Source organism: Rhinolophus sinicus, chromosome 2, assembly GCF_057876585.1.
Source record: "Rhinolophus sinicus isolate RSI-liver-muscle chromosome 2, RSI-T2T, whole genome shotgun sequence".
Classification (NCBI taxonomy): Eukaryota; Metazoa; Chordata; class Mammalia; order Chiroptera; family Rhinolophidae; genus Rhinolophus; species Rhinolophus sinicus.
Window position 1 is genome coordinate 11,111,373 of NC_142502.1, and position 27,813 is coordinate 11,139,185.

General features: G+C 37.6%; 1 protein-coding gene across 14 annotated transcripts in view; it reads right to left on the minus strand.

The window, feature by feature from the left end:
- SCAF8 (SR-related CTD associated factor 8) overlaps positions 1-23,607 on the minus strand; it is a 200,964-nt gene extending 177,357 nt beyond the window's left edge. For 10 of the 14 annotated variants that reach the window (XM_088795350.1, XM_088795352.1, XM_088795351.1 and 7 more), the window contains exons 1-2: positions 23,102-23,474; positions 17,758-17,820 (exon numbers count right to left, since the gene is read on the minus strand). In XM_088795350.1, the coding sequence (XP_088651476.1) occupies positions 17,758-17,820; positions 23,102-23,131 (93 nt within the window). In that variant the 5' untranslated portion in view covers positions 23,132-23,474. Of the gene's footprint in view, positions 1-17,757; positions 17,821-23,101 lie in introns of all 14 variants that reach the window. The other 4 variants (XM_088795354.1, XM_074333733.2, XM_019749249.3 and 1 more) reach the window with 2 other exon arrangements.
- Positions 23,608-27,813: the final 4,206 nt, after the last annotated feature.

Sequence of the window (27,813 nt, forward strand, 5' to 3'; positions counted from 1 at the left end):
GTGCTACCACACTAAGGAACTGTTTCCAGCCAACAAACTCAATGAGTTTGGAAGAGGAACCATGTCTCAAATGAGAGTCCTGCCAGTGAGACCATCAGCAGAGGACTGGGCCAACCAGTGCCTGGATCCTAACCCAGGAAAGCTGTGAAAGGAATATATGGTGCTTTAAGCCACAAGCTAAGTTTGTGGAAACGTAGTACACAGCAACAGAAAACTAATAAAGTAGAGCAAAGCTATGAATGTTTTTTCTTCATTTTCTGATTTGACTATACAGATTTTTAATAAATATTTTCATGAAAATTTTTATTATTCAAACGAAATTAAAATTTAAAAATGAAACATTTCTCTGGTTTTTCATAAATAACTTTAAAAGTAAAAATAAAAATTTAGTATTCTGCATATAGGAAAAAAAAGAAATCCAACTCATTTCATAAGTCATTTTAAAAAGCATATTGTATTTACCCGAACAATATAAAAAACACTTATTCATAAAGATACATGCACCCCTATGTTCAATGCAGCACTAGCTACAACAGCCAAGGCATGGAAACCACCAAAATGTCCATCGAGAGATGACTGGATAAAGATGTGCTGTACACACAAACACACAGTGGAATACTACTCAGCCACAAAAAAGATGAAAAATGGTCATTTGCTATTGTAAGATCCATGATGGATCTTCAGAGTATTATGCAAACTAAGTCAGTCAGACAAAAGGACAAAAACCATGGTTTCACTCAATCAAGCAAAAAGTAACAAACTAACAAACAAAAACTCATACAGACAACAGAATGGTGGTTACCAGAGATGAAGGAGGTTGGAGGGAGGATAAAGGGGGGCCAAGAGATGGTAATGGATGGTGAGCACACAACAGTATACATATGTCAAATTATAATGCTGTCTGCCTAAAAATTATATTAACCAATGTTAGCCCAGTAAATTTAATTTTTTAATAAAGAGCATTATTACTTACCAACTAATTAGTACCTCAGAACCAATATACCTTATTACAAACTTCATTTCAACAAGTCAAAAACTAGGTATTCTGTATACCCAAAATTTCTCTCTACCATACAAATTCTCCTTTCCTAGATAGCACAATCTTCCATATTACTTTTGGTATGGGATAAAATATAAAAGATTAGACAATATAAGCATGCAACAAAGTAACATATGAAATCAGATGCCCTGGACATAACAAAATGTAGCCAGAGATCACTAGGATGAACAGTGCCCGAGTCAGCATTAAGAAAAGCACACTGTAAAAGAATAATTTAACCAATAGTGACTTTTCCCTAAGATTTGTAAAGAAAATTTCTTCATAAAAAAAAAAATGTTTGAAATAAAACTCAATATATATGCTTGGGTTAACTTCTACTGAAGTAGCAATATTCTTGAGCAATCAGAATTTTTTAAAGAGCAGAGGCCAAAAGGATATGTTACAGATGTTACAGATATGTTCTGCAAGGAGCCCCCAGATCAGGCTTTTAACAAACGCACCGTTCCCAACTTATACTAAGAAATGTGTTAGTTTGGAAACTTCTGAACAAAGTTTCAAATGCATCTTTGAAAAAAAAAAAGATCACATGTAGTTGTAAACATCAAAGCACATAAAATCTGAAATGTTGAAATGCCTAAAACACAGTGAGTGAACATATGAATAATTGTTTTAAAAAAAACCTTGCATTTTTTTGTTTATAAAAATATTTTAGTACAGAAAAATTGGAAAATACAAAAAAAAGCACAAAGATGACAAAAAATGCAAATCATCTGTAATCCAAGAATTCATCACTCATCCCAAATATACTCATTAGCGCCAGGCCCTATGCATCCAACAGAACCGGCAGACCAGGTCTCTTGTCATGAAACTGATGGGGTGCTTGTAGAGACAGGCGATGTTCTAATAAACAAACTCACACAGTTTGCAAGTGCAGGCAGGTGCACAATGAAGGTAATAAACAACGTTATTTGCTGAAGAATATGCAAAATTATACATCTTGTTAGGAATCTCAAATCCAGAATCTGTTTCAAAGTACAAATATATAACGGAAAAGAACGTCTATTTTCTTAAAATTATAAATCTGAAGTATGAAAACATCTGTCTAGTAAGAGGAAATCTATACACCAACCTTTGAGAGGGTAAAAAACCCTCTAGTTTAAAAAAAAAAGGGGGAACTAAAGGTCAGAATTTGATACATAAAAATGGGAACAAGATTACCATGACAAGTATAAATGTTTACATGCTTTATAACCAATGATCCTTTCCTGTGAGCTACATGCATTTTCACATAATTATCCTTTTCTATTATTAAGCAGAATATCCTATTTCTAAAGCATGGCAGGTGTCTAAGGTTAGTTTTACAGTTTTGAATACTGTTAAAAAGGAAGCTATTGACTTTAGAATCCAAATTATAGTTTAAAACTGTTAATAAAGTAAAACTGCCCCCCCCCAAAAAAAAATATAAAGAACTAAATTTAGGCCACAAAAATTTATTCGCATGGTCCTTTCATTGAATGCACAAATTTACATTTTCTCCAAATCCTTGGAATAAATGGGTTTAAAAAAATACTCTTTAAAAAATGTACACAGGACTTGCAGCGTGCAAACATGGAGTAAGCCAACTACGGCCTCTCCCGCACTGACTACGCCTGAAAGGCCAGACTACAAAAAGCAACTAGCCGAGGACTCTCAGCAAGTCAGCGGAGACTGGAGTCACACCAGAGTAATGACCAGTGACAGATGTGGAGGGGGCTGTGTGTGGGCGTTGAGGTAAATTCTGTAGTGTTTTTTGTTCCTCTATTATCTCCTGGCTTTAATCCCAGAGCTGGCAGAATGAAAAGGTGCAGCAACACTAGAAGCAAAACCACTAGGGAAAACCCCGTTTGTCTAGCCAAATGGACTCCCCCATGCTATGGGGGAGGGGATCCCCTTTATTCCCCCCGCTCTCTTTTTTCTCCCAGGCCCTTCAAAGGGTTGGAGGGCAGCCACTGCTGCCACAGTAGTACCTAAAACCCCAAGAAAGGAGTCATCTCCACAAAGAGGAACCAGGATAAGGGGCCCCTATTATGCAAAAATATGGTGGAGAGTCCTCATTTTTTTTCTCTCTCTCCCGTCTCTTGCCACTTCACTCTGAAGGCTAAACCTGTAGAGAAACCTGACGTTTTGGCCAGAGGCACAGGCAAAAGGATATCCCGGGATCTGGACACAGTACGGGGAAACCCAGAGATGGAGAAGAGGATCCCCTAAGTCTGTGTGTGAACAACGTAAGCCCACTCCAGGGCTCGTCCTGGAATGGGGCCTGCTTGAAACAGACCCAAAGAAACCCAGGCTCTGAGGACTAAAATCTGTGTAAAACCAACGCCTAGAGATCAGCTCCTGAGTGGAACAAGTGCTGGGTGCACCTAAACCACCAATAAATGCTTTGAAAATTGAAGTGACAGTAGAACCACCACAAACAGGAAAGAGAGCACGGGTACACAAATGGGAAATCTGTCCACACTGCTCAGAGGGGAAAAAAAAATCAACAGATGCCGACCCCAAGATGACACTGGTGTTGGAATTATCTAAGACTTTAAAAAGTTTATAATCATCATCAATAAGGTAAAGGAGGAAAACTCATGAAATAAATGCAAAGATAGAAGTTTTCAGCAGAGAAAGAAACTACCAAAAAAAAAAGGAAATTTTTTTGAACTAAAAAAATTACAGTATCTGTAACAAAAATGTAGTGTGGTGCTAAACACAAGAGCTATAAAATATTAGTGACTTTACATATTTTAAGCAAAAGGCCATAATCATGATTACTTTCACATCAACATTTTATGACAGTTAAATAAATGTCCAAAAAGATTTTGTCAGGTATACTAAGAGAAAGTTATTCTAATACACACATTATAAATATACAAATATGAAAATGCCTAATGTTACATGACAAATATAAAATATCTGCAATAATTACAACTTTATATATGTAAGAATTAAATGCAAAAATAAGATCAGGAAAAATATTCAGAAAAATGTTATAAAAAATGAATATAATTTATTAGGCATAGGCAATTTTCTTAAAATTAAAAAGAATGAAAGTCCTACCAGAGATTTTTCTATTTCATGCCATTCTTTCTACCTAGAATGGTCTTTTTCTTCAAACCATAATCTTAACTAACCCACTACATGAAAATTTTCTCAAGATAATTCGAGTCCAATTAAAATAGAAGAGAACAAAGAAATAATAAAGTATGCTGACTAATCTTAGGTAAAACTTTTGTTCCTACTGTATTTACATATGTAACTACTGACTCATCACACAAACTATTCTTATTGTGGGTTGTGGTAAAAAAAAAAATTTGAGAGCCACTGCTCTAGCCCTTAAGTAGAAAGTAATACTAAAATAAATTACAAGAGGCAAACATGATTAAATTTGGTGAATAATTCTGCTTGCCAAAGGCTGAGTCTAAAGTGCAATCTTCAATTTGTATCTTTAAAGATATCTACAGATGCAAAAACACAGTGGTATGAAACTCAGATTGTTTCCTAGATGTAATCAGAAGAATGGGAAAAAGAAGTAACATTCACACATGAAATCATATATGTATGTGCATTTATGTATGTTTGTGTGTAGATAAGATATAGATCCTCCTCCTCCTGTAACTTACACACCCTGCTTATTAACTTCATAGCAATCTAATCACAATGTATAATTATTTTGCTCATAATTTATTTTCTGTTTAGTCTCCCTATCTATCCATCCATCCATCACTCCAGTCATCCATCCTCTCTGGAAACACTGATCTTACGTATTGCAAACACTCAATAAACAGTTACCAATATCAGTATCTTTTTTTCAGTATCTTCCCACAATGCCTAAACCTGTTCCTTGCGTATACAGTGGTACCTCAGTTTTCAAATATAATCCTTTCCAGAAGACTGTTCGAGTTCTGAAACGTCCGAAAACCAAGGCACAGTTTCCCCATAGAAAGTAATGCAAAGTGGATTAATCCGTTCCAGACCTTTAAAATCAACCCCTAAAACTGCAAATTTAGTATGAATTTTACTGTCTAATGATACCATATATCCATAAAATTTACGGCGTTTGTAAACTGAAATGTTCATCAACGGAGACGTTCAAAAACCGAGGTACCACTGTATTAAATTTTCAATTATGATTTAACTTTGATAAAGTAACTTACAGGGTTCCAAAGGTAATCAGATAACCAAATAAAAGGTAGCAAAATAAATTGATCAAGCTTCTTCGTATCTAAACTCACTTTGATGCAACAAATCTATTTTGCTCAAAGAAGTGGAATGCTAAAGCCACTGGTGATAATACACATTTCTCTTTTTTCCCCCTGACCTTTTACTTCTGGTCATTTTTGCAATTCTGTATCTATAATCCTATGCCAATATTCATGAACATAAAGATCTATTTTTTCACAGGAGCAGAATGTCTCACTCTGAAACAAGCCCCGTTTTATTTATAATGTATAATCATCATCATTGCATACTATTTTCAAATTTACTTTGAGAATTAATCATAAGCACTCACATAAGAAAATACAAGGCCATTCAACTAACTGATTAATAGGTCAAAGCTAAACAGTGACTTAAATCAAACTAACATTCATTCATTAACTATGGTAGATATACATAATATTAAGCCCTTCAGACAACAAAAAATAACATGAAGACCTTCACCTCAAATAACTAACAATCTGCTGAGGTGGACGGGGAGGGTCAGACACACCATTATTATAGTAGATTCTTAGCATTGTCAGCTTCAATAATTCACGAATGGCCCCCAATGATCTCTAAAATGTAATCAGGGGTAATTATATTGAGAACTAATTTGACATATCTATATTAAAAAGTTGCTGTGTGGGGAAAAAATTTACTTAACTATTAGTGGCTTAACACCTTTTTTTTTTCCCATATGTCATTTAACAGGAATAATATACGAAAGTGGTAGTAAAATTTGGGGGATCCATGAAGACGTTGAAAGACTTTTGCCTCATGAAAACAAAAACACATGGTATAATGTAGTGCCAAAATAAAAAGTGCTACTGGGAGAGGTATTCAGACAAATGAAATGTCCATCGAGTTGGAAACGACAAAAAAGGTTTAATAAAGAAAATGGAAATAAAATGGGCTGACTGGAAGAAGAGAGCATTCCTGTTACAGCTGTGAGTCTGCTTCCAAACTATTTACATTTATAATACAGTCATCAGTAAATCTCTATACAAACAGTAATATTCAAAAAGAATTGGAGAAGTGGCTACTTCCTAATGCGAATACATGAGAATCTCAACAGAATGCTGGGATTTCCTCCTGAAGTATCACTGAGTACCAAAAACAAGACACATGGATGGGAACAGAAAGTGCACAGCTGTGCACACAGTAAGTCTTCCTGTTTCAGTGTCGCATATACTCGTATGCAGTGTACACTTACACCAAGAGGGAAGCGATGAGAACACGGACTAAAGTATTAATATTTATTATTTAACATTGAGAATAAAAAGGAAATGAAGGATGCAAAAGGTACTTTTTAAAATAATTCACTGGATTTCATAACTGAAAAGACATAGACAGAAGAGAGGCACCTAGGAAAATTCCCAGTTTTCAATCTGAGTGTTTGGGAATATGATTGTACTACTGACAAACAGAAAATCTTAAAAGTAAGAAGTCTGTGGAAGAAAGACAAGTTTAGATTTGAGGTGATTAGAATACTATTTCATGAGCACATTACACAAAATACCTAGCAGATATGGGACTGAATTCCAAGAGAGAAAAGCAAAAATACCAATCACTCCTGAAGAGATAACAGTTGAAGAAATGTAGACACAAATACTGAAGGTCCAATATCAAAGAGAGAATAGGTAGAACAAGAGCCTACTAGGCCTTCGGGTAAAGCATTTCAGAAATAAGAGCAACAAGTACAAAGACTGACAAAAAGAGAGACGCAGTAGCAAAATAAAGGACAGTAATAAATATTACTTTTCATCTTTATGGCACCTTGCCAATTATTAAGCACTACCACAAATGCTACATCACTTTCATCAGTTGGACTAATATTTATTATTCTCATTTTATCGATAAGTAAACTTAAGCTACGTGACTTAAATAAATTCAAATTGGTATTAAGCTACACAATCATGTCCCATACCCAGTTCTTCTGGCAACCAAGACACACAATTTCCAACAAGACAAAAAAGTCCACCAGCTAGCAACCGACAAAACATAAACACACAACTGAGGTACTGAGTAAGATGATAGAGGACTTTGAAGACACACCACTTAATAGCATCAACCTAAGAAGACTTTCATCAAGACATCAGATTACAAAGCTTAATGTCTACTGATCAAGTAACAGCTAAATATATTCCATTTAAATACGAATTCTAAGCAATCCTCAACAAGGTTTCAACAAGGAAACTCACTTTCTCTAAAGGATTTAATTCAATATTAAAATAGTTCGACTTCGTCCTTCTCCCAAAAGCAAAAACACGTAGCATTTTGTGTTTGAGGGAAATACTAAAAAAGAAATATAGTAAATGCTGACTATGAAAAATTCCAAATCTTGAAATCTCTCATTCACTGCACCTTATCCACCTACTGCTCTCTTAAGAAATAACCACTGTTAAAAGGCTGGTAGGTTCTCTCCCACATTTTCTACATATGTGTGTGTGTGTGTGTGTGTGTGTGTGTGTGTGTGTGTTTGTAATATATATATATATATATATATATATATATATATATATATATATATATATATCCAGTCCTGCTGGATTTTGTGAAACACTGAAATTCTCATAAACGTCAACCAGTAATGTTATTGGTCTAAAATACATCATGATGTTTTGTTACTTTCTGCTGCTCAAAAAATTTTGTTCAACTATTTCTCCAACTTGAAAAATATGCTAAATATAATCCAGCACTTTCTTTATACCCATAATCTCCGTAACATTTATCCAGTATTAAAGCATGTTACAATATGGAGCTATTTTCCATAGCAACAGAGAGATTCACAATAACACTAAAAGATCCCAGCTGTGGCTTTTTTTAAAACTACCTTTCCTTAGTATTCTTTAGTTTTTCTCTAAGAAGACTATTTGAGAAAAGAAAAACTTATTTTAGAAAAACCAAGACTATCAAAACTAGTATTTTTTAGTTTTCCAAATACTTTATAATTTTATAATTGTATATATTCAAACCAATTTTTTTAATATTTCAAAACCAGCACTATTTAAACCAATTCTGAGAGGTAGTCAGGGAAAGCATCCTTATCCCTATCTTTAAAATGAGTAAACTAAAGCTAAGAAAATTAATTAGAACACTTGTTCATTAGGGTTAATATTCAAGAGATTGTAAAGCTTATCTTGTCTAATCCCATTTTTTAAATGATGAAACAACTATCTTCTTCCTTGCCAACTGTTATCTATCACATCTTATGTTGACAGCAATCATATTAATTCTGTAGACTTGTCACACTTTAATACACATATACCAGGAGCCTTCTAAACAGTAATCTAGGAAAATCTAAAGGAAGCAGTTATGAAGTAGACCCCATTATTAAAATGTGAAAATTAAAAACAGGCTAAGGATACATGCTTACAGAGTAACTGTACTCCTCTCCTACAAAGATAATCAAGGTATGTGAGCTTTGAACTCAAAGGCTGTTTTTACTGAGTTGCTAGAAAAGTGCTGGCTAAGCGGGCATCACTGCACAATACTTCCCTCTCAAGGAATGCATGTTGTCCTATGGCAACCTACTTCATGGGCAAGCGTGCCAGTACAGTAGCTTATTCCTGCCCCTGGCCCAGCATTGGCATGAAATGCTAATAATCTACTAATAATTACCAATTCCCAGTCCTCCTCCACCTCCAAAACACACAACACTGCCAAAATCTCATTCAAAAAATCCATGCGGAAAAATGAAAACAAAAATGAACTCAGACACAGAAAACAGACATTTCTAATTTGGCCGCTAAGTCAGTATATGCCTCTTATAAACTGTGATTCTGGGTCTTGATTCTTCATCCATAAAATGAGTCTGTTAAACAATATACTATCACAAGCCTTTCAGGTCTAAAATTTTAATTTATGGAAAGCAAGTTTAAGCATGGAAGTAAACAAGGAACTCAACCATAGAACCACAAACTTTAGTTATACCTATAGCTACAAATGCATAACATGACTGTAAAAGTCTTTAGCTACCTTATTCTAAAACCAAAGAGAACAGAAATGATTCTCCATGAGAAAACAAAATACATAAACAAATACACACATACATAAAAATGACTTTACAGTGTAAATTTTCCCTGGGCTCAAAACAATCCATCTTCCATTAATTTCAGTTCTTCCCTATGTCTTTTGTAAACATCAAAATGAAAAGATGTGAATTTGACCTTAATTTTAGAAATACTAACAACAGTGAAATGGCCAAATGACAACAAGAGGAAAAGTAATTCAATTATAAATCCTCTTCCTAACAAATCCCCAAAAACCGTATCATCTGGAATTTCTCAAATAAACATGGGTTCTATTTCTAATGATAAGAGCCTTTAAATTCACCACAATTCCATGTTTACAGTAAACTAGTTATTATAGACAGACTTAAGGTAAAGCATTATGTGACTGAGGAGTTAATAAAATGCTGAACGATATGAGTAGGTTTAATGTTAAGAAATTCTAATAAAATCTCATTAAACAAAATTTAAATATTTACTTTTATCCATGGATCAATTTACTACTAAAATTTTAATTGCACACATCTGCTTGTATAAGCCAAATTTAAAGTCAAGCATATTCCATGCAGAGTAGCTTTTAAGTGTCCTTATATTCATAAATACAATAGAGAAGGTCCAAAGCCTTTAAAAATAAAATAAAAAAGAAACAAAGAAGATGTTAAGATCCTACAAGATTTTGCCCTAAGCTTGCTTCTCTTCTCAACATCATGTGCCTAGACAATTGTACTCTCTCCTAAATCTTCATCTCTAGCCTCTTCTCTCCAGGTGTCTAACCTATATATCCAGCTGGGGGTGCCCACTTAATGTCCCACAGACACCAAACTTCAAGATGTACAAACTACTGGATTCAATAAAACAGGAAAAGTAGGTGTCTTTGGGTGGTTGAGATCTGGGTGATTTCAATCCTCCTTCCACACTGAAGATCTTTCCCTTATTCTAGATGGAAAAAATTATCCCCCATTCAACCCAACTCACCAAATTACCTTTCTCAAGTTTTTTGCTCCTCCTGCTTTTCCCACCTCAGTGACTGGTACTGTACCATTTTATCTACTTGTCACTTAGCCAAAGCCCTGCCACCACCCTCTTCTTCCTCATATCCAGCTCCCTATTATTACTAAATTTCTCTTGCAGTCACCCCTTCGTCTCCCATTATCACTCGTTGAGTCGCTCATTTCCTCTGTACTAATTTAACCTTTCTTCTCTCCCTGGCCTCATCCCTCCATTGCCCTGCCCTGCTCTACAAAGATACTAATCATCTTCCTCAAACACAAATGTAAACTTATGCTTTCATCTAAAACCCTTCAGAATCTCCTCCACTCTTTTAATTAAAAGTGAGGTCCTGTTTAGTGTACAAAGGCCCTCCATCAGAAGATCCTTGCCTAGTTTTCCATCACTCCGCCCAACCCTATCCCCCACCCAAAGCTGACATTTCCTTGAAAATGATTTTTATCCTTCGCCTCACACGTCTTCTCCCTCATACTATGTACATCATGATATACACAGAAGAGTGTACACATAGTATACAATCGCTACCCCTCTTTGTATCATCATATTCATCACATTACCTTCTTCTAACTCTGGTGATTCAGTGCCATCCCCACCAGTATTAGAATATGAGCTCTTTGGGAAAAAAGATGTAGGCATCTAAGTCACACTGGTAACCAGTCTGCAGAATACAGTGCCTGAGAAATGGCATATATGCATAAATAATAAAGCTCAAACAACAAGCAACTACTTTCTAGCACTCTTTCCAACCACTAGTTGCTATTACATTGAAATTTTCATGGGCTATTATTGCATTCTAGCAATTTAAAAATATTGTAACTAAAATGAAAAAATTGTCCATCTTGAAGGATTAGCAAAATAAAGGAAGCACTCACAGAATTATTTGGAATCATTAACTGTTACAGCTCTAAGAGGCCTGAGACATCCCATCCTTTGATTCTGCAAATGAATCAAAGCACAAAAAATGATGTAGCAGCCTCTGGCTAACTCCTTCAGGATGTCGATGCTCTTCAGCAAAAGTGGTCACCACCCTCAATCTTGTAATTGCCACCGAAGCAGAGACAGACCTCTAAAAGAGATTCTGAGTTCTCTGAACAAGAATTTGGACATTTCTGCTCAATAAGAAAGAATGCTATTAAAACAAAAACCACTTTTCTGGCTGTAAAAAAAAAAAAAGAAAAAGAAAAAAAAAAAGCCAAAGATGTTAATAATCCTTACAAACCCAGTTACTCATATCTCAATAAAGCTTTTTAAAAAGGGAGGGCACTAGTTTATTAAACACAGAAAAACTACTCTAAGACAGAAGTTATCTCAGAAACAAACATATAACATGGTAAAAACTCCCTTTGATGATTTTTATTCAACAGTGTTGATATTTAAACAAGGACAAAACAGATCATCTGCAAATAGTTCTTGAGCTTTTATTTGGTAAATAAATATTAGCATTATCAGGAGACTTTCTCCCTATTTCACGAAAACTACACAGCAACAACTTTCACAGCAGTCCTCAACAAAGGATAGTATTTTAAGAATCATTCTCATTCATTCATTAAAACCCTAAAGAAAGGTTAGTTGAATTGCTGTTATGTACTTGAATAATATTTTTCAAAGATTCTATAATACACATGTACTTATCACTAAATTAAGTCTGGGTTCTTTGTCCCAATTAAAGAGGTTTGACTTGTCATCCTTATGAGAGTCAGTGTAGCTACACACTGAAAGCCTCATGATTAAAAATAATTTTCAAATAAAAATCGCTTCACAAAAAAAAGAGATGGGAAGCAACGAGCCAAACTTTTAAGTTTTCCCCCTTTGCTTCATTTTTTTCATCAAGTTTTCAAGAAAAAATGTTCGCTCTGCAATTATTGTGAGAACTTTTAGATAAAATGTCACTAAATGAATTTAAAAAAAGGAAACATGCATTTCCAGTAGACACCCACACACAAAAACTAAATGTAAACTCCTTGAGGCAAGATTTATTTTGTATGTTTTTGTTTTGTTTTGGTTTTTATTTTTTTGTTCTCTTTTGCACATTGTTAAATATCTAGAATTTAAAATACTGTCTGCACATAATGGTTAAGTACCCCAAAAATTTGTTCAATATTTTCACTAACACAGCCTTTTAAGCTGTTTTGTTTTTAATGTTAAAGTAAGCCTTATAAAGCCTGTAAGGAATATATCTTCTTGCTCAATTAATTGATTTATAAGTAGCGTGCTATTAATCAAGTTCTCAGGTTTCCGAGTTCGCAGCAGGGGCCAGCAAAGTAGGGCCTATGGCCTATTTTTGTAGGTCCTCAAGCCAAAAATGGTTTTCATATTTTAAAAGAAGTGTGCAAGACCAACAAGAATACACAAAACACACACACACACACACACACACACGCACACACAAAAAAACCTTAAGTGGCCTGTGAAGTCTAAAAAATTTACTATCTGGTCCACTACAGAAAAAGTCTACTGACCCCTGCGAACGAAGATTGAATTCACAAGAGAATAAAAGTTCAGAATACTCTTTCACCTGTTTCTAAAACCTGTGCTATTAGAAACAGATCTTTCACCTAAGACTTTCTCCATATCTAAACCTTTGAATTTTTGGCTTGTTATTTGACTTGAAAAATGTTATGGAAGAAAAACATGTTTTAACTAGAGCATGAGTGGTTATGCTGCTGAAGATAATAAAAAGCAAAGGAGGATTAAAGTTAGTTTATGTTTACTGTTTTGCATAATAAAAAAATAAAATAAAAATGGAAGAAAATAACAAAATAGAATACAAATGGAAAAAACTGAACCTAATTATATTTATACTTTAAATGCACAGCAGGCCTACATTTAAGGAAAAAAAACTAACCAAGCAATGTTTGAACACAGTGTTTTGCCTATAAACCCTAAGGCTAAACAAAAAAACATTAAACTCTAGTTAATAGGTTTATTTTCACAGATATGGTTTAGCAACTTTGAAACTACTTTCTATGTATTTTTGGATTGATAAAATAATCAGTCAATATATTGTGGATAACAGAAACTAGTTTTCTCGCTGTAAGAAGAAATTACAGATTTAGAAAGAACCCTTTGGTGTTGGGATGGAATGGTATCAGGATGAACTCAGTGTTTAGATAAGCAGAAAAAAGGAAAAAAAAATGTATCTCTATACACATATGTATGCCCACACATATAAATAATTTCTAGTTCAATCTATTAATTGATATCCACTAGAAGAAACTAGAGCTACATAGAGAAATGGCCTACTCCAGGGCTAGAGTGAGAATATCTTACCGTGTTTCCCAGAAAACAAGACCTAGCTGGACAATCAGCTCTAATGCGTCTTTTGGAGCAAAAATTAATATAAGACCCGGTATTATATTATATTACACCAGTATTATATATTATACCGGGTCTTACATTAATTTTTGCTCCAAAAGACGCATTAGAGCTGATGGTCCAGCTAGGTCTTATTTTCGGGGAAACACAGTATTATACAAGGGAGTACTCAAAAAATGGTGAGCATATGTCAAAAAAGGCCACCTTGAAGGAGCTCTGACTGGTCAAAAATGAGACAATCTAAGCATCAAAAAACCCCAATGAATAAAAAAGAACCCATGAGTTCTACTGATATGCATACATACATAAATAAATAATCAGGGAGAAAGAAAGGCTCATAAAGAATGCCAACTAATAAACAAACAATAGAAAAATCACCATTTGACAGCCATCTTAGTACTGATTCAGGCAACAACTAAATGGATGCTAAAACAAATGGGTGAAAGTATGATGATTAACAAGGTCTTTGCATAGTTTCAAAATATCTACCCTTAAGATACGAAGGGAAAAACAGTAATTTTACAATGGAAAAAAACCCTGTTGCAGAAAAAAGTTAACATCCCTATTAATGGGATAAATGGACATCATGTGCTTCCAGAGGACACAATATCACTTCTGGAGTAGTCCTGCCAAAAATGCATGACCTGAACCTAATCATGAAGCAACAGCAGACAAATCCATATTGAGGGAATTCTAAAAATAACTGGCCTATTCTCATCAAATATCATCAAAGGTCATAAAAGACAAAGACACAGTAATAACCAACTGCTACAGACCAAAGGACACTAAAGAGACAAGACAAGTGAACGCAAAGTGTAATGTAAAATTTATTCTTTCTGTTAAGGACATTACTGGTACAATTAGTGAAATCTGAATAAGGTCTGCAACAATTGCATTGTACCAATGGTAACTTCCTGACTTTTATAACTGTACTATGGTTATGAAAGAGAATGTTCTTGTTTTTAGAAAACACAACTACTTAGAAGTAAAAGGTATCGTGAATTGCAATTCAATCTCAAAATGTTCTGAAAAGAAGTTTGCATGTGTTCACGAATATGTAGAGAGAAAGAGAGTAAGAAAGCAAATATAGTTAACATAACTAAGTAATCAGGATGAACTGTACACAAAAATTCTTTCAACTCTTCCACAAATCTAAAGTTATAAAAATAAAGTTTAAAAATAAAGTTAATTTGGACAATATACCAGTAAAAAGGAATTGTGAAAAATCGAGTGACGGTTCTCCTTTACACAGAAGGGTAAGAAAACATCTCAACCAGTGTTTGAGACCTAGGTCCTTCTATTCTGTCTTCTAATACTTACAAAGCAGCATTTCCTGGGCTAAACCACAATGATGGGCCTCAGTTTCCTTCTTTGTAAAATGGGGATCGCACTTATCCTACTTTTCTCACAAGGTTATCCTCACAATCCAATGAAACATGATGATGGTTGGGGAAAAAGGGTGCAGAAATACTACATATTACAATGGCTCGCTTTTAACAATGTGTGATAAATAAAAGGTACTCCAAAAACACATAAGCAGGTTTATTTTTTCATCATAGTGAGCAGCTGTTATAGAAACTAGATATTTGCCACATAAAATGATTTGGTTTGTAAAAATTTTACCTTATTCAACATTCTTTTTATCCATAACTTCAAATATTTCAATAAATTCAAATATCTGTATCTATTTTTTACCATAAAACTTTATAGTATCAAAACATTACTAAATTGAAGAAAGCCTTTAACTAGGATTTGGTCAACCTTTTTCTTCTGTAAATGAAGATGTAACTGACATATAACATTGTACTCATTTCAGGTGTATTGGTCAACCTTTTAGATACTGTGACCCAATAAAAAAAGATCTTTATATCATTTCCCAAGCTCTACACACTAAAATACATGGTCCAAACTGTTTCATACTTCACTCACAGCTATGCAAATGAGCCCTGAGGAATCAAATCAGAAAATAAGTGTTTATGAGACAGATGGGGGGGGGGGGAGAGATATCAAAAAGATGTATACTTAAAGTAAGGAAAAGTTTGTTTTAAAAATAAAATTAATTTGTTCTTCCAAATTCATAAAGGTTTGGTCACCACTTAAAAAGCATTTTTAATCATTTGCATATGGCGATGAATATCTCATTTACAAAAGAAACAATCCTTAATAGCTGCATTTTGAGGGTTATGATTCCAAAATACCAAATGGAAATTTTTTAATACACAATAGACCACTGTTGATAACACAGATCATATTGTTGCTTAAATAAGTCGACTTGGGCGGACGGGTAGCTCAGTTAGTTAGAGCGTGAGCTCCGGGCAACGGGGCTGCCGGTTCGATTCCCACATGGGCCAGCGAGCTGCACCCTTCACAACTAGAATGAAGTCAATGAGCTGCCGCTGAGCTCCCGGGTGGCCAGATGGTTCAGTTGGTTGGAGCGCGTCCTCTCAACCACAAGGCTGCCGGTTTGACTCCCGCAAGGGATGGTGGGCTGCAGCCCCTGCAACTAGCAACGGGGACTGGACCTGGAGCTGAGCTGCGCCCTCCACAACTAAGACTGAAAGGAGAACAACCTGAAGCTGAACAGCACCCTCCACAACTAAGATTGAAAGGACAACAACTTGACTTGGAAAAAAGTCCTGGAAGTACACACTGTTCCCCAATAAAGTCCTGTTCCCCTTCCCCAATAAAATCTTTTTAAAAAAAATCAAATAAGTCGACTTGATCAATCTCTATTTTGAATAGCAGATGAACAACAGTAGGGCAGAACTGAGTCTGGAGAGAAGTGCCACAGCAAGAGCCTCAGGTCCCTAGCAAAGAAGCAACCAGAGACAGAAATGCCTGCCCAGCCTCACTAGCTCTGCAGCAAGGCCACTGTGCACAAACGATTACAAAAACACAAACTCCAAGAGGGTATGCTTTTCACTTGTCACATTTATCACTATCCCAACAGATAGAAAAATGCTTGGCAGGTGGTAAGCATTCATTAACACGTTGCATACCGCAGGGTTTAAATCCCTCATACCCCTCTGTTCTGGCAGGTTTTTAAAAGAAACTATTTTAAAATGCACTCTTCTCTTTAAAGTGTAAATGCTTCTATGTCATTTATTATTTTTCTATAAATAATAGATTCTACAAATAAATTATTCTATAAATTATTCTAAAAATAATTCAATAAAATATGCAAAGTAAAAAGAGTCAACAGTAAAAACGAGAATTCTCGTTATCCGTCCTTAACGCATGGCTCAGAAAAACGAAGATTCTCGTGATCCGTACGCAACGTGTTAAGTGGTTAAATGAATGAAAAAAAAATAAATGAAATCCTAGGTCTTTCAAGTCACCTATGTAAATTATATTAAGTTGCAGAATTATTTTAAAAACAAATTTGGCATACATTAACTTAATAGCCATACTATCTTTAAAACACATGAACTAATAATCTATATTCCCCATTCTGACTAAATAATGTCAAACATTCTGATATTTCTTGACCTACAGTAGACACTGTAACACATTTACATATCCTTCCCTGAGTTTAAAATATGGTGTTATCAGAAACTCTCGTAAAGCAGATTAACAGAAAGACAAATAAACACATAAAACCAAAATCAGAAAGAGCAAATGTATCATGTTTACAATCAAACTTGATAGAATTAACCCAGATAAGAAGTCACAGGCTACAGAAACATTTCTCATCAGTGTTTATTTCTCATAATAGTACATCTACCAAAATCTGTTCCTCTACAATTAGAAAATCAAATATTTGATATAGTCATTTTTGTTTCTCTATTCCTACAGTATATCTGTCAATGACTTGTTATCTTATAGTTTGAAGAATATAAGATGTATTTTATTTCCAACCATCAAATTAAGAGGTTAATTTACTCATATTAAATAGGTAATGTTATACTTCTTTTACAAAAAAATACAGTGAAATTATGTGGAGCAGAAAGCAACAAGAGTATATGCATATATGATTTATGTTCACTATTAAGCAAATAACTTCTTTTTTGCTTACTTTTTTGAAGAAATTCAACTTATTCCCTACATGTTCTCTTTAAGATCACTAATATATTCTAAGTGACACGCTTCATTCTGCTTCCCAACTACTGCCCATATAATCAAGACATCATTTCAGTACCAATTGAAACCTAATATTTTCCAAACAGCCTGCCTTTATGTGGGTTATAATCATCTTACTATGCTTCTTGTGTCCATGCTGCTGGAAAAGCAGTCTGTACAAGCAGGAGTAGAGGCACAATCCTGAGAGAGAGGAGCAGAGAAAGATGTTGAGAAAACAACACCAGATAAAATGAGCTCACTTAAGAGCTTAGGAACTCAGCCAGTGTTCAAGGTCAAGGTTGATTACATTCTCTCATACCATTATGAGTTAGAAGTTGTCCAATACAAGCAAACCTGGTCCTAGAAAGAGATATCTGAAAGTCCATGAACACGTAGTAATATTATCACTAATTCTGTGTCAACTATACTTCTAAAAAAAAGGAGTGATAATAAAATATGACTATTTAGGACACTGGACAATACAGATGTCTTCTAAATTTCAATCAAAATTACTGTAACAAACTGAATGGGAGCCTAGAATAAAATGGTTGAGCGTGCACACGTGTGTATGTAATATATATATGTATATATGTATATATGTATATATATATCACATGAATTTCAATCTTGCCAAAAAATTTGTATATTTAATTTTGAATCATTAACACTGTCACACCCTCAAATCATACAATCGCAAAAATTGCTGTTATCAGTCTCAATTATCCTTGTATTCTAAATTTTTTAAATACCGGTAAAAAGTGAGTCATTTATTTTATTTTACAGAAGAGAAAACCAAACGTCCAGAAATGTTAACTATCTGTGTCTAGGTCAGTCAGCTACCTAGTATATCATCCATCCATTCAAGAAATCTTTATTTAGTGTATACTATGTATTAAGACACTGTGCTATACACCAAGGATATGAAACAATAATATATGGTCACTGTCCTCATGGAACTTAGTCTGGTGGGAAAGACAAATACTAAGTACTTAAACACGTAGTAATCACTAGAAGGGAAAGTACAGAGTGCTTTAGGACTGCTGAACGGGAGACCTCAGTCAGTGATTCTCAACCGGGGTCAATTTTGCCCTCCAAGAGACATGTCTGGAGACATTTCTGGATGTCACAACAGTGCATGGAGGCCAGGGTTGCTGTTTAACAGCCCTTCAATGCACACAACCTCACAGCAAGTAATTATCCAGCCCAAAATATCAACAGTGCTGAGGTGAGAAACCCTGATCTAAACCATTAGGGCGGGAGGAGTTAGTGAAGACTTCCTTCCTTTGTTAATACTAAGTATCTACATCTTTAAGGGAGTTTTCACAAGGAAGAAACGAAAAACATGGCCTGATTAAACGATTAACCAAACCCCCACTGGAAAGTTGAAATAGGCAAGACAAAGGAGACAGATTGCCTGGTAGATGAAAACGCAATGCTTTTTAGCTGCTTCACATAAATTCCCTTTCCTGAACCACAAAGGGAAAACACACAAACTAAAAAACAATGCACATGCTTTTATTTCTGTCTACTTTTCCCACTGTTCTCTACCAACCCATGTCTACCACTAGATATTGGTGGGGAGATTATAAAAAATTCTGTGGTCAGGCAAATGAACATTCCAGGTGCAAAACTGGAAATAGAGTAAAACGGAGATGGGATTTCACTTTTGATGTGAAAGACTAGGCATAGAAGAGGAAAATGCACTAGGTATTACAGTGACTGCATCCTGGAACAGTTTCAAGAGCTATCTGACTAACCAAAAGATCCTAAGGACAAGAACACTAAGAATTCTGGTATCCTCAAGGTGATAAAAGGTACTAGAATCCTCTCAGAACTGATGAACTAAGGTAAATTCCAAAATTAAATTGCAGTGATTTCCCTGACGCGTCTCATACCTACATACGTGGTCCTGTATTTTCCCACTCAGCCTATTCAGAGCAGCCAAGAGAAATAGATTGGGGGCGGGGGGGGGGGGGACGGGACGACAACCAAAGTAATGCAACTAGCTATACAAAGAACCTAAAAAAAAATTGATCACTAGTCAATATTTGGTTATGTTAAAGATTTATTAACTTTTTGGAATGCGATAATGATCTTGGGGCTGTTTCTTTTTAAGTGCTTAAAATTTAAAACAATCCAATATAAACAAGTAAAATTCACCACCACCAGTTACTTTCTTAAACAAGCATAACCAATGTAGAACATATTCCTATATTTTCCATACGTTAGGAATTCCTGTATTATGAAAGTGACCCCTACAAATCAAGTGATAATTTCCTAAGAAAGGGTCATGCATTGCTCTTCTCTTTTCAAAAACAAAACCCTGCCCTAATGACCTCCATCCAGTGGCATTCCTAAGGACAGCGTTCTCACAGCTGCTCACAGAAACCTGCTGCAATCCAGTCATCACTGTAGTCCAAAAGGAGTTCACAGATTCAAGCAGACCAGCAGGAGACGCTTCTCACAGAGGTGAGAACTCTAAACCGTAACAGTAAATGCCACCATCTTAGAGCAGCAAGGATAGAATACCTCGTCATAACAATTCTCCTAGAGTCAATTGCTCAGGTCAAGCATTGACTCTCAGGGAGTCTTATATTCCCAAATGGACAAACTTTCTTTCATTTCAGAATTGAAATTAGTGGTCACGGGATTAACTCTTTCATCACAATCATGACACTTAACTAGAAATTAAGGTTTTCCCACAAAACTAGCACAGCAGGCACCTAAATAATTCTTGAGCCTCAATCTCACTTAATTCATAATTTACCACATAAAGGATCTTCTGACAGTGATTTTGAACACGGGGTGGGGAGGTCACAGAACACCTTTGAGAAATTATGGGGGGAGTGGGCAGGGGGATATGACAATCATGACTCAACACATATTCTGCATAAAGTCAGGGATTTTCTGACTGAAATTCATCCACCATTGGCAGATTAAAGAGCTGTATTCTTAACTAAAATATCTGGCATGTTCGTGTTTTCAAACCAAGGAGGAGGAGGGGGGCTTTAAAAACCTGAGAATTAGCAAGCCATAAAAACTAAGCATTTCATATTTAAAAATTTTAAGTGAAGTGTCAAAATATCTCATTGACACACATTAATAATTATGCTTAGGGCTAAATTTTGGTGCCTTACAAAGCAAATGGAATTTCTTCACAATTCCGAGCATCAAAGATACCTTTAAATGTAGAAGAAAAATTCTGATGGGCTCAGCCCAAGGCATTTTAATATGCCTTTAAAAGCCAAATTCACTGTAAGTAAACATTTTGTTTTCCCTTTTTCCTAACCGTTACTCAGATTCCTTTCTCATTTTTGTACTCTGCAACACGATTTAAAGGAAAATACTTACTATTGAACTATTTCCCGCTATATATTTACTTGCAACAAAATTTTCATGAGCATTATGTACATTTACAGAAACTATATTAAAAATCAGAAAAAAGCCTAACAAGATTATGTGGTTTTTTAAAAAAAAGCATACTCTCCTCATGAATCTGCTTTGAATATATTTCCCTTCCTCAACTCGTCTGTTACTCTGTACTGCTACTATTAAGCTAATTCCACTTTTCAAACATGGTGACATTTGAGCATATTAGTAAATAAGAGGTTTTTTTTTTTTTTTTTTAAGTTATTTGAAATCCATAGGGGGAGAGAGAATGCTACACACCAAAATGGGAATACTATGCAAATCTCAAATTCCTGTAAAGATTAGGTAAGAGGTGAAAGGCCATGTAAATGTTAGCCCCCTATACTTAGTGTCAATTCTAAAGTGAAAAGCCAACTGCAACATTTCTACTCCACTGTGCTCTACTGTAAACAACCACAGTGTGCTAACCACTCGTTTGTTACTACATAAGGGACCCTGTTTAAAACTTCATGGATACATAATTGCAGTGGAACTAACAGAGGATTTATATACACATGTAATTTTAAAAACTTTAACATTCTGTTAGTGCTGTAGCACTCTACATAGCAAATAAAAAGGTTACATAGAGCTGGGGTTTTTCTCCTGCACAGATGTGAAACTTTTAATGAATGGAACATATTGTATCATTAAATACTTTCTATTCCAGATTTTAAACACTATATACAGTATTGTGGGGTGGAACCAAATTTTATTAAGTTGTCCCAAATTATCAGCTATAAATTCATAAATAAAATGAAAAAGATTCCCAAGTCTATTGCTCTAATTATTTATCAAGTGGTTTTTAAAAACCCAGTACTCAAAACGAAAATCCTTTACAAAAAAAGTGCTTGTTTTCATATAACTGTTATCATTGCTATCTACTCTGATATGGAGAGTCCAGATCACATGAATGTTATCTAACTTTTAGCTTCCTGCTAAGCTTCCCAAATGCCAATTCTTAGAGAGAGAGATCGAGGGACAGAAAATATGTGAATGAAAAGAAGAAAACAAATTGTAAAAAGCTTTTAAAAAGTATTGTCCCCTTGGAATTATCACAACACGTCTGGTACTTTCTAAAGGTGAATAAGATTTTCTTAATAATACTATTGAATTGTGTATTAGCCCTTCCACATCAAAAGTTCATAAAAATGTACGCGAATTTAGTTAACATCCTATCAGAATTGTTCTCCCCTAAGATGTACAGGTTGAGGATAATTCTGGTTGTGCAGATATGTACTTGTTATATTTAGTTAATGTTTGCATTAAGGTCTATTGAAGTTGGAGTTCTAAATTTTTAAAGATATATTTTATCAAAACCTGGTTTCCTTCAAACTAGTAAATCCAAATAAATAGTGAAAACTGAACACCCGCTTGTTCAAGTCCAGTGTTAGATCTGACATGTGAATCAGCCCACGGGAAATGCTTCCCAGGCATCTTCCCTCTCTCCATGCAGACCTAGACCTCTTCCTACCATTTGTGTCTTTCTGTCGTGATGGGGGGGAGGGGTAAGAGGAGAAGAAATGACAGAATAACCTTGCCTCTTGACCAACCATCCTCTTAGCTTAAGTCCCTCGTCGGCCGGTTACCTAGCCAACAGTATCTCGATTACAAACACTACGTGCACTGCGACCACAGCTCATCCCCCCAATAGGTGCCTGCCTCATTAAGGACCCCGGGAGGTCTGGGCAGTGATGTCCTGCGTGCAGACAAAATCCCGCAGGCTCAGGAGAGTGGTGGGCGGGCCAGGCCTCGGCGGAACTGACCCGGAGAAACCTGCCGGAGCCTCTGGGGGGAGGGCCCAACGGGGCCTTCCCTCCAACCCCGCAGCCGTTCAATAGGGCGCTGGAGACACTGGAACCTCCCTCCGCCCCAGGGCGGCCCTCCCCCTGCCCTCCCCTCGGATTCGGGGGAGGGGCGCCGGGGCACAGAAACACCCATCCCCCCACGGACACAGTTAGGCCGCCGCTCGCCCCACCCTGGAAAGCCCTGTCCGCCCGAGCCCACCCGCCTCAGGCTGGCCTCGTCCCGGGTGGGGAGGAGTGGGCAGGAGGGGAGGTCCCACGGCAATACCAACCTCGCTATTGAAGGTTTTCACAGCCTCCATGTTGTCGGTGCTGAGGCCCCGAGCCCGGCGGCGGAAGAGGCGGCGGCCACCGCACTGGGTGGGGAGAGCCAGACGGAGGTGGCGGCGCAGCCTCGAGAAGGGGCGCTGGCGGGAGAGCCGGCCGCTGCGATCCCGGGGCAGGAGCGGAAGGGCAAGCAGCGGCGGGGAAGGGCTCCCTCAGGGGCAGCGAGGCATGGCCGCTGGGCGGGCGGAGCGCCGGTCTGGGGAACACAGGCGCTGCCGGGGCGGGTGGCAGCGGGCGGGGGAGGGGCTGGGCCGCGGCGCCTTCTCTCCGCCGCCCCGCTCTGTCTCGGTCTTGTCCCCTCTAGCCCCGTCCCCTACACTCCCCACCCCCCTCTTCCTCTTCCTCTTCCTCCAGCCGACTCCTGTTTCACCTCCCCGCCGCTCGGGCCGCAGGAACCAGCAGCGCACGGCGAAGACGGAGGAGGAAGCACTGGCAGCAGCGGCTGCGGCATCCAATATGGCGGAAGCGAGTCGGGCCGCGCAGCTCGGAGCTCGGCGGCGCCAGCCAGCGCGCCCCCTGGCGACTGGACCGCGGGGCCCGGCGGCCGCGCGGAAACCATCGAGCGAGCGCAGGCCAGAGCGTCGCCGCCCGGAGGCTCCGCTCCTCTCGCCCGCGGCCGCCGGCGCCTCGGCCCCCTCCCCGCTCCCGGCCGACGCGGGAGCGAGCGCTGCAGCCGGGTCGAGCGTCCTTGGCGGCCACTGCAGAGCGTGGCGCGAAGAAAACAACCAAACGATCCTACCAAGCCACAAGTTTAGGAAAGAACTTTGTCCACGTTTTTGTTGTTTCCATGCGGATTGGCCCCTTTACACGAGCGGTTGGGTTTAGTTGCTCTTTAGAACTTTACCGGAAAGTGGCCTAGAGGTTAACAGACGAAACAAAAGTTCTTGATCATTCATTTATTTGGTAACGATGCGCCCAGGTATTTTAATAGCATCCGGAGGAAACATTAGAAACAAGCGTAGGATCCGGGTGGGGGCAAGAGGATGGGGGAAGCATGTTTGCAGCCCGAAAGCAGCTCGTGCAGGAAATGCATGCTGCATAAAATCCAGGGGGACTGATGCGGCACAGACAATAAGTGCTTTTGTGCGGCGGGAAGCGGGTCCCCAGGTGCACGAGGTTTGGATTGGTGAAAGGGAACTCATCTTTTGTGGAAGATGAATTATTCTAAAGGAATTTTGCTCTAGGTTGTTTGGAGCAAGAGAGTGAATACAATATTCCTAGATAAAATGGGAGGTGCTACTAGCAAAATGCCTTCCCTCTCAGTTCGTGCAAACGTGAACATTTTTTAAAACTAAAAGTTAAGGGTGTATCATTGAACCCGGCACACTGCTGCCCTCGCGCTGAGAGTGGTTTTCAGCAATCACTTCTCCCTAGATCACCCAAAGGAAAGGGAGGAAAAGGAGGGCAGCGTGTTCCTCTGGAGGATTGCTGGAATCGAGGTACTTGAGTAACAGCTGATCCCAGAGTCCTATGAAACAGAAAGGCAAGCCCGGGCTTTTCTGACGTTTTAGGGTCTTCGAGTCTACCTCATTGTCAGCTTTAATATGGGGACTGGCTACTTACAAGGTAAAAGGGATAACTTCATCAGTAAGAGCTTTTTTTTTTTTTTTTTTTTTTTTTTTTTTTTTTTTTTTTTATTAATTAGTTTCAGGTGCACAAAACAAAGCAAAACTTAGACATTTATCATTTATATCCCTCACACTGTGTGAACCCCCCTCCCCCCATCCACTATCCCTCTGTACGTTCCCAAAACCTCTCACCTTCCCCTTGTCCCCAAGTAAGAGCTTATAATTCTATCTTCATATCTCAAATGCTGTCACAAAATTCTCCATCTCCATTTTCCTCCAATCCTCATAGGCCAAGCCATCCTGATCTCTTGCCAAGAATTGCAGTAGCCTCCTGACAGGTCCCCTGCTTGTCTTCCTATATGGTCATGACCCACATGATGACATTTTGGTTAACGAAGGACTGCATGTAACATGGTGGTCCGATAATGGAACTTTAAAATTCTTATGGCCTAGTGACATCGGAATGACAATGTCTTTACTACATAGCACAATGAATTACTCATGCATTTGTGGTGATGCTGTTGTAAGCAAACCTGCTTCCTTGCCAGTCCTATAAAACTATAGCACATACAATTATGTACAGTACATAATATTTGATAACAAATGACTATTACTGGTTTATTTACTATACTTTTTATCATATTTTAGAGTGCTCTTTCTACTTACAAAAAAAAAGGCTTTGCTGTCAAATAATGTGCCATGTTCCACCAGCAGCAGTCTCATACATCTTGTGTTTACCATGTCTCTTGATTGTATCATTTTCTCTTGTGCTTGATTCAATCTCACGTTGTTTTGTGTAGTCATGCTCTACAGGCTTGTAGCCTCGGAGCAATAGGTTATCCCACATGGCCTAGGTGTGCGTGTAGTAGGCTGTCCTGTCCAGGTTTGTGTAAGTACCCCTATGCTGTTCACACAAGGACAAAATGACCTGATGATATATCCCCATTAATAAGTGGCGCGTGACTGTAGTTCATTCTCCAGACTGTAGCCAGAGGGTTTGGGGAGTTTTTTTAGACACAGATCAGGTTACTCCCTTGCTTAAATCCCTTCAAAATCTTCCCATTGCATTTCAGATGTTACAACTGCTTACCACGGTGTGAAGGCCCTGACACCTCAGCTCACAACTTTCTCCCTTGCTCACATCACTCTGCCACATGACCTTGGTTCATTGGCAGCACTGTTTTCCTACCTAGGAGGCCGCTTCTTTTTCTTTTCTTTTTTTTTTTTTACCATTCCTTGGGCGAGTATAAGGTGATAGAGATGCATAGCATAGCCACCCGGCAAAGCCAGTGTCCCCAAAGTGTTAGTTTTCGTCATGAGGACAGGCCTGCACCGTAGCAGATAATCTTATCACAGCTCTGACTAACAAAGTTCTAATGAATAAAAGTACACACAAAGACCACAAAAGGGGTTTCTCACCATAATGCATGAACAAGTATCAACACCAATCAATGTACTAAGGGCAAATCATTGAGCTGTATTCGAATGAATTGCTTCAATTTCCACTGCCTTAAACCCTTCAAGTTGTGCAATGAAGAATCTAGAAAGAACCTGGTGTGGTTAGAGCCCTGATTGCAAAACTCTTTTTGCGTAAATCATGATCTTTTCTGAGAACTGAGGGGTCCACTTACTATCAATTTCTCGACATTACTAATTTTTTTTAACGAGAATAAATTACAGAATACAAGCTTCTGAAAGTGAAGACACATTTTTTATCAAAAGAGGAAGTTAAAATTTCCACATGCAAATGTAGAAACCAGTTACGAAGAATAATAACAGTAAAAATAACAATAACAGACATTTGTATAATGCTTATGTGTCAATCACTACTTTAAGCATTTCTATATTAATTGATTTAATTCTTATGACAACTTTTTGAGGAAGATACTATCATCTTTTTATAGTTGAGGAAACTGAGGCACAGAAAGTCTAAACAATTTGCCCAAGGTCACAGAGCTATGAAATAGAAGAGGTGGAATTCAAACCCATGCAACCTGGCTCTTACCTAACGATTCTTTTCACTTCCAACCACCATCATTATCACTGATTTTGTTACAGCTGACACCGTGCTTATTGATACTGTTGACCCCCAAGAAGGAATATACCTGGCAAAAAGGACTCCTTGTGGTTAAACTGGGCCCAAATTGATAACCAGAGTCCGTCAGCAATTGTTTACAGAGGCCTCTCATGGATGCTGCATTTCAAGGAAAAGCCACAGAGTGGCTGCCAAGATTCCTGCACTCAGGAGGCCGCTTGCTGATATGCACCTCTTCCCTCTGTGCAGTGCTGTTGCCGTCACCTCATGTTCCTCTCACCCTTGCTGACTCATCCTTTCCCCCTCCTGCAAGAGGTGTGTCCTCATCAGTCCAGGTAAACAGTCCAAAGTAAATCCTAGCATGCTGGTTTACCTGGACTGATTCAGTTCTACTCATGCCAGATTCTATAGCTCAACACTCACTGCCTTGGCAGATGAGGGATTGTTTCTTCAGTCATTCATTAATGAATGTTGACTGAATTACTTAGGCCTGAGAGACTAAAATGTGATTCAAGCTAAGGAATAAAATCAGGTATTAACATGTTCTATGACTTAATTTAATAAAGCTTCCACACCCAGAAAGATAGCAGAGGGCATACTTTGATCAGGTAAAGGAAAAGAAAAAAAGCAGAGGACAGCCTAAGCACATTCTTGATGCGAGAAGAAAAATAGAGAAAGTTTAGAGGGGGCTAAAGGGAGGCTGGAGGCCCAGAGCAATGACTAAATAGAGTTTATGCACAACTATACCCCTCCACGGTGTGAAAATGTCAGTACCTGTATCGATAGCATAGATACATATATATCAGAATTACCATTTCCAGCACATCAAACCAATTCGAGCTAGCTTAAGCATGAAAGAATTCACTATTAGGATACAGGTTTGTCTCCTATAACCCAAAGTCGGGAATTGAGGTTCTCATTTAGAGATAAAGTCTTTAAAGATATAATTAACTTAAAATGAGGTTATTAGGATGGGGCTCTGATCCAGTATGACTGCTGTCTTTATAGGAAGAGATTAGGACACAGATACACAGATAGGTAGGACCATATGAAG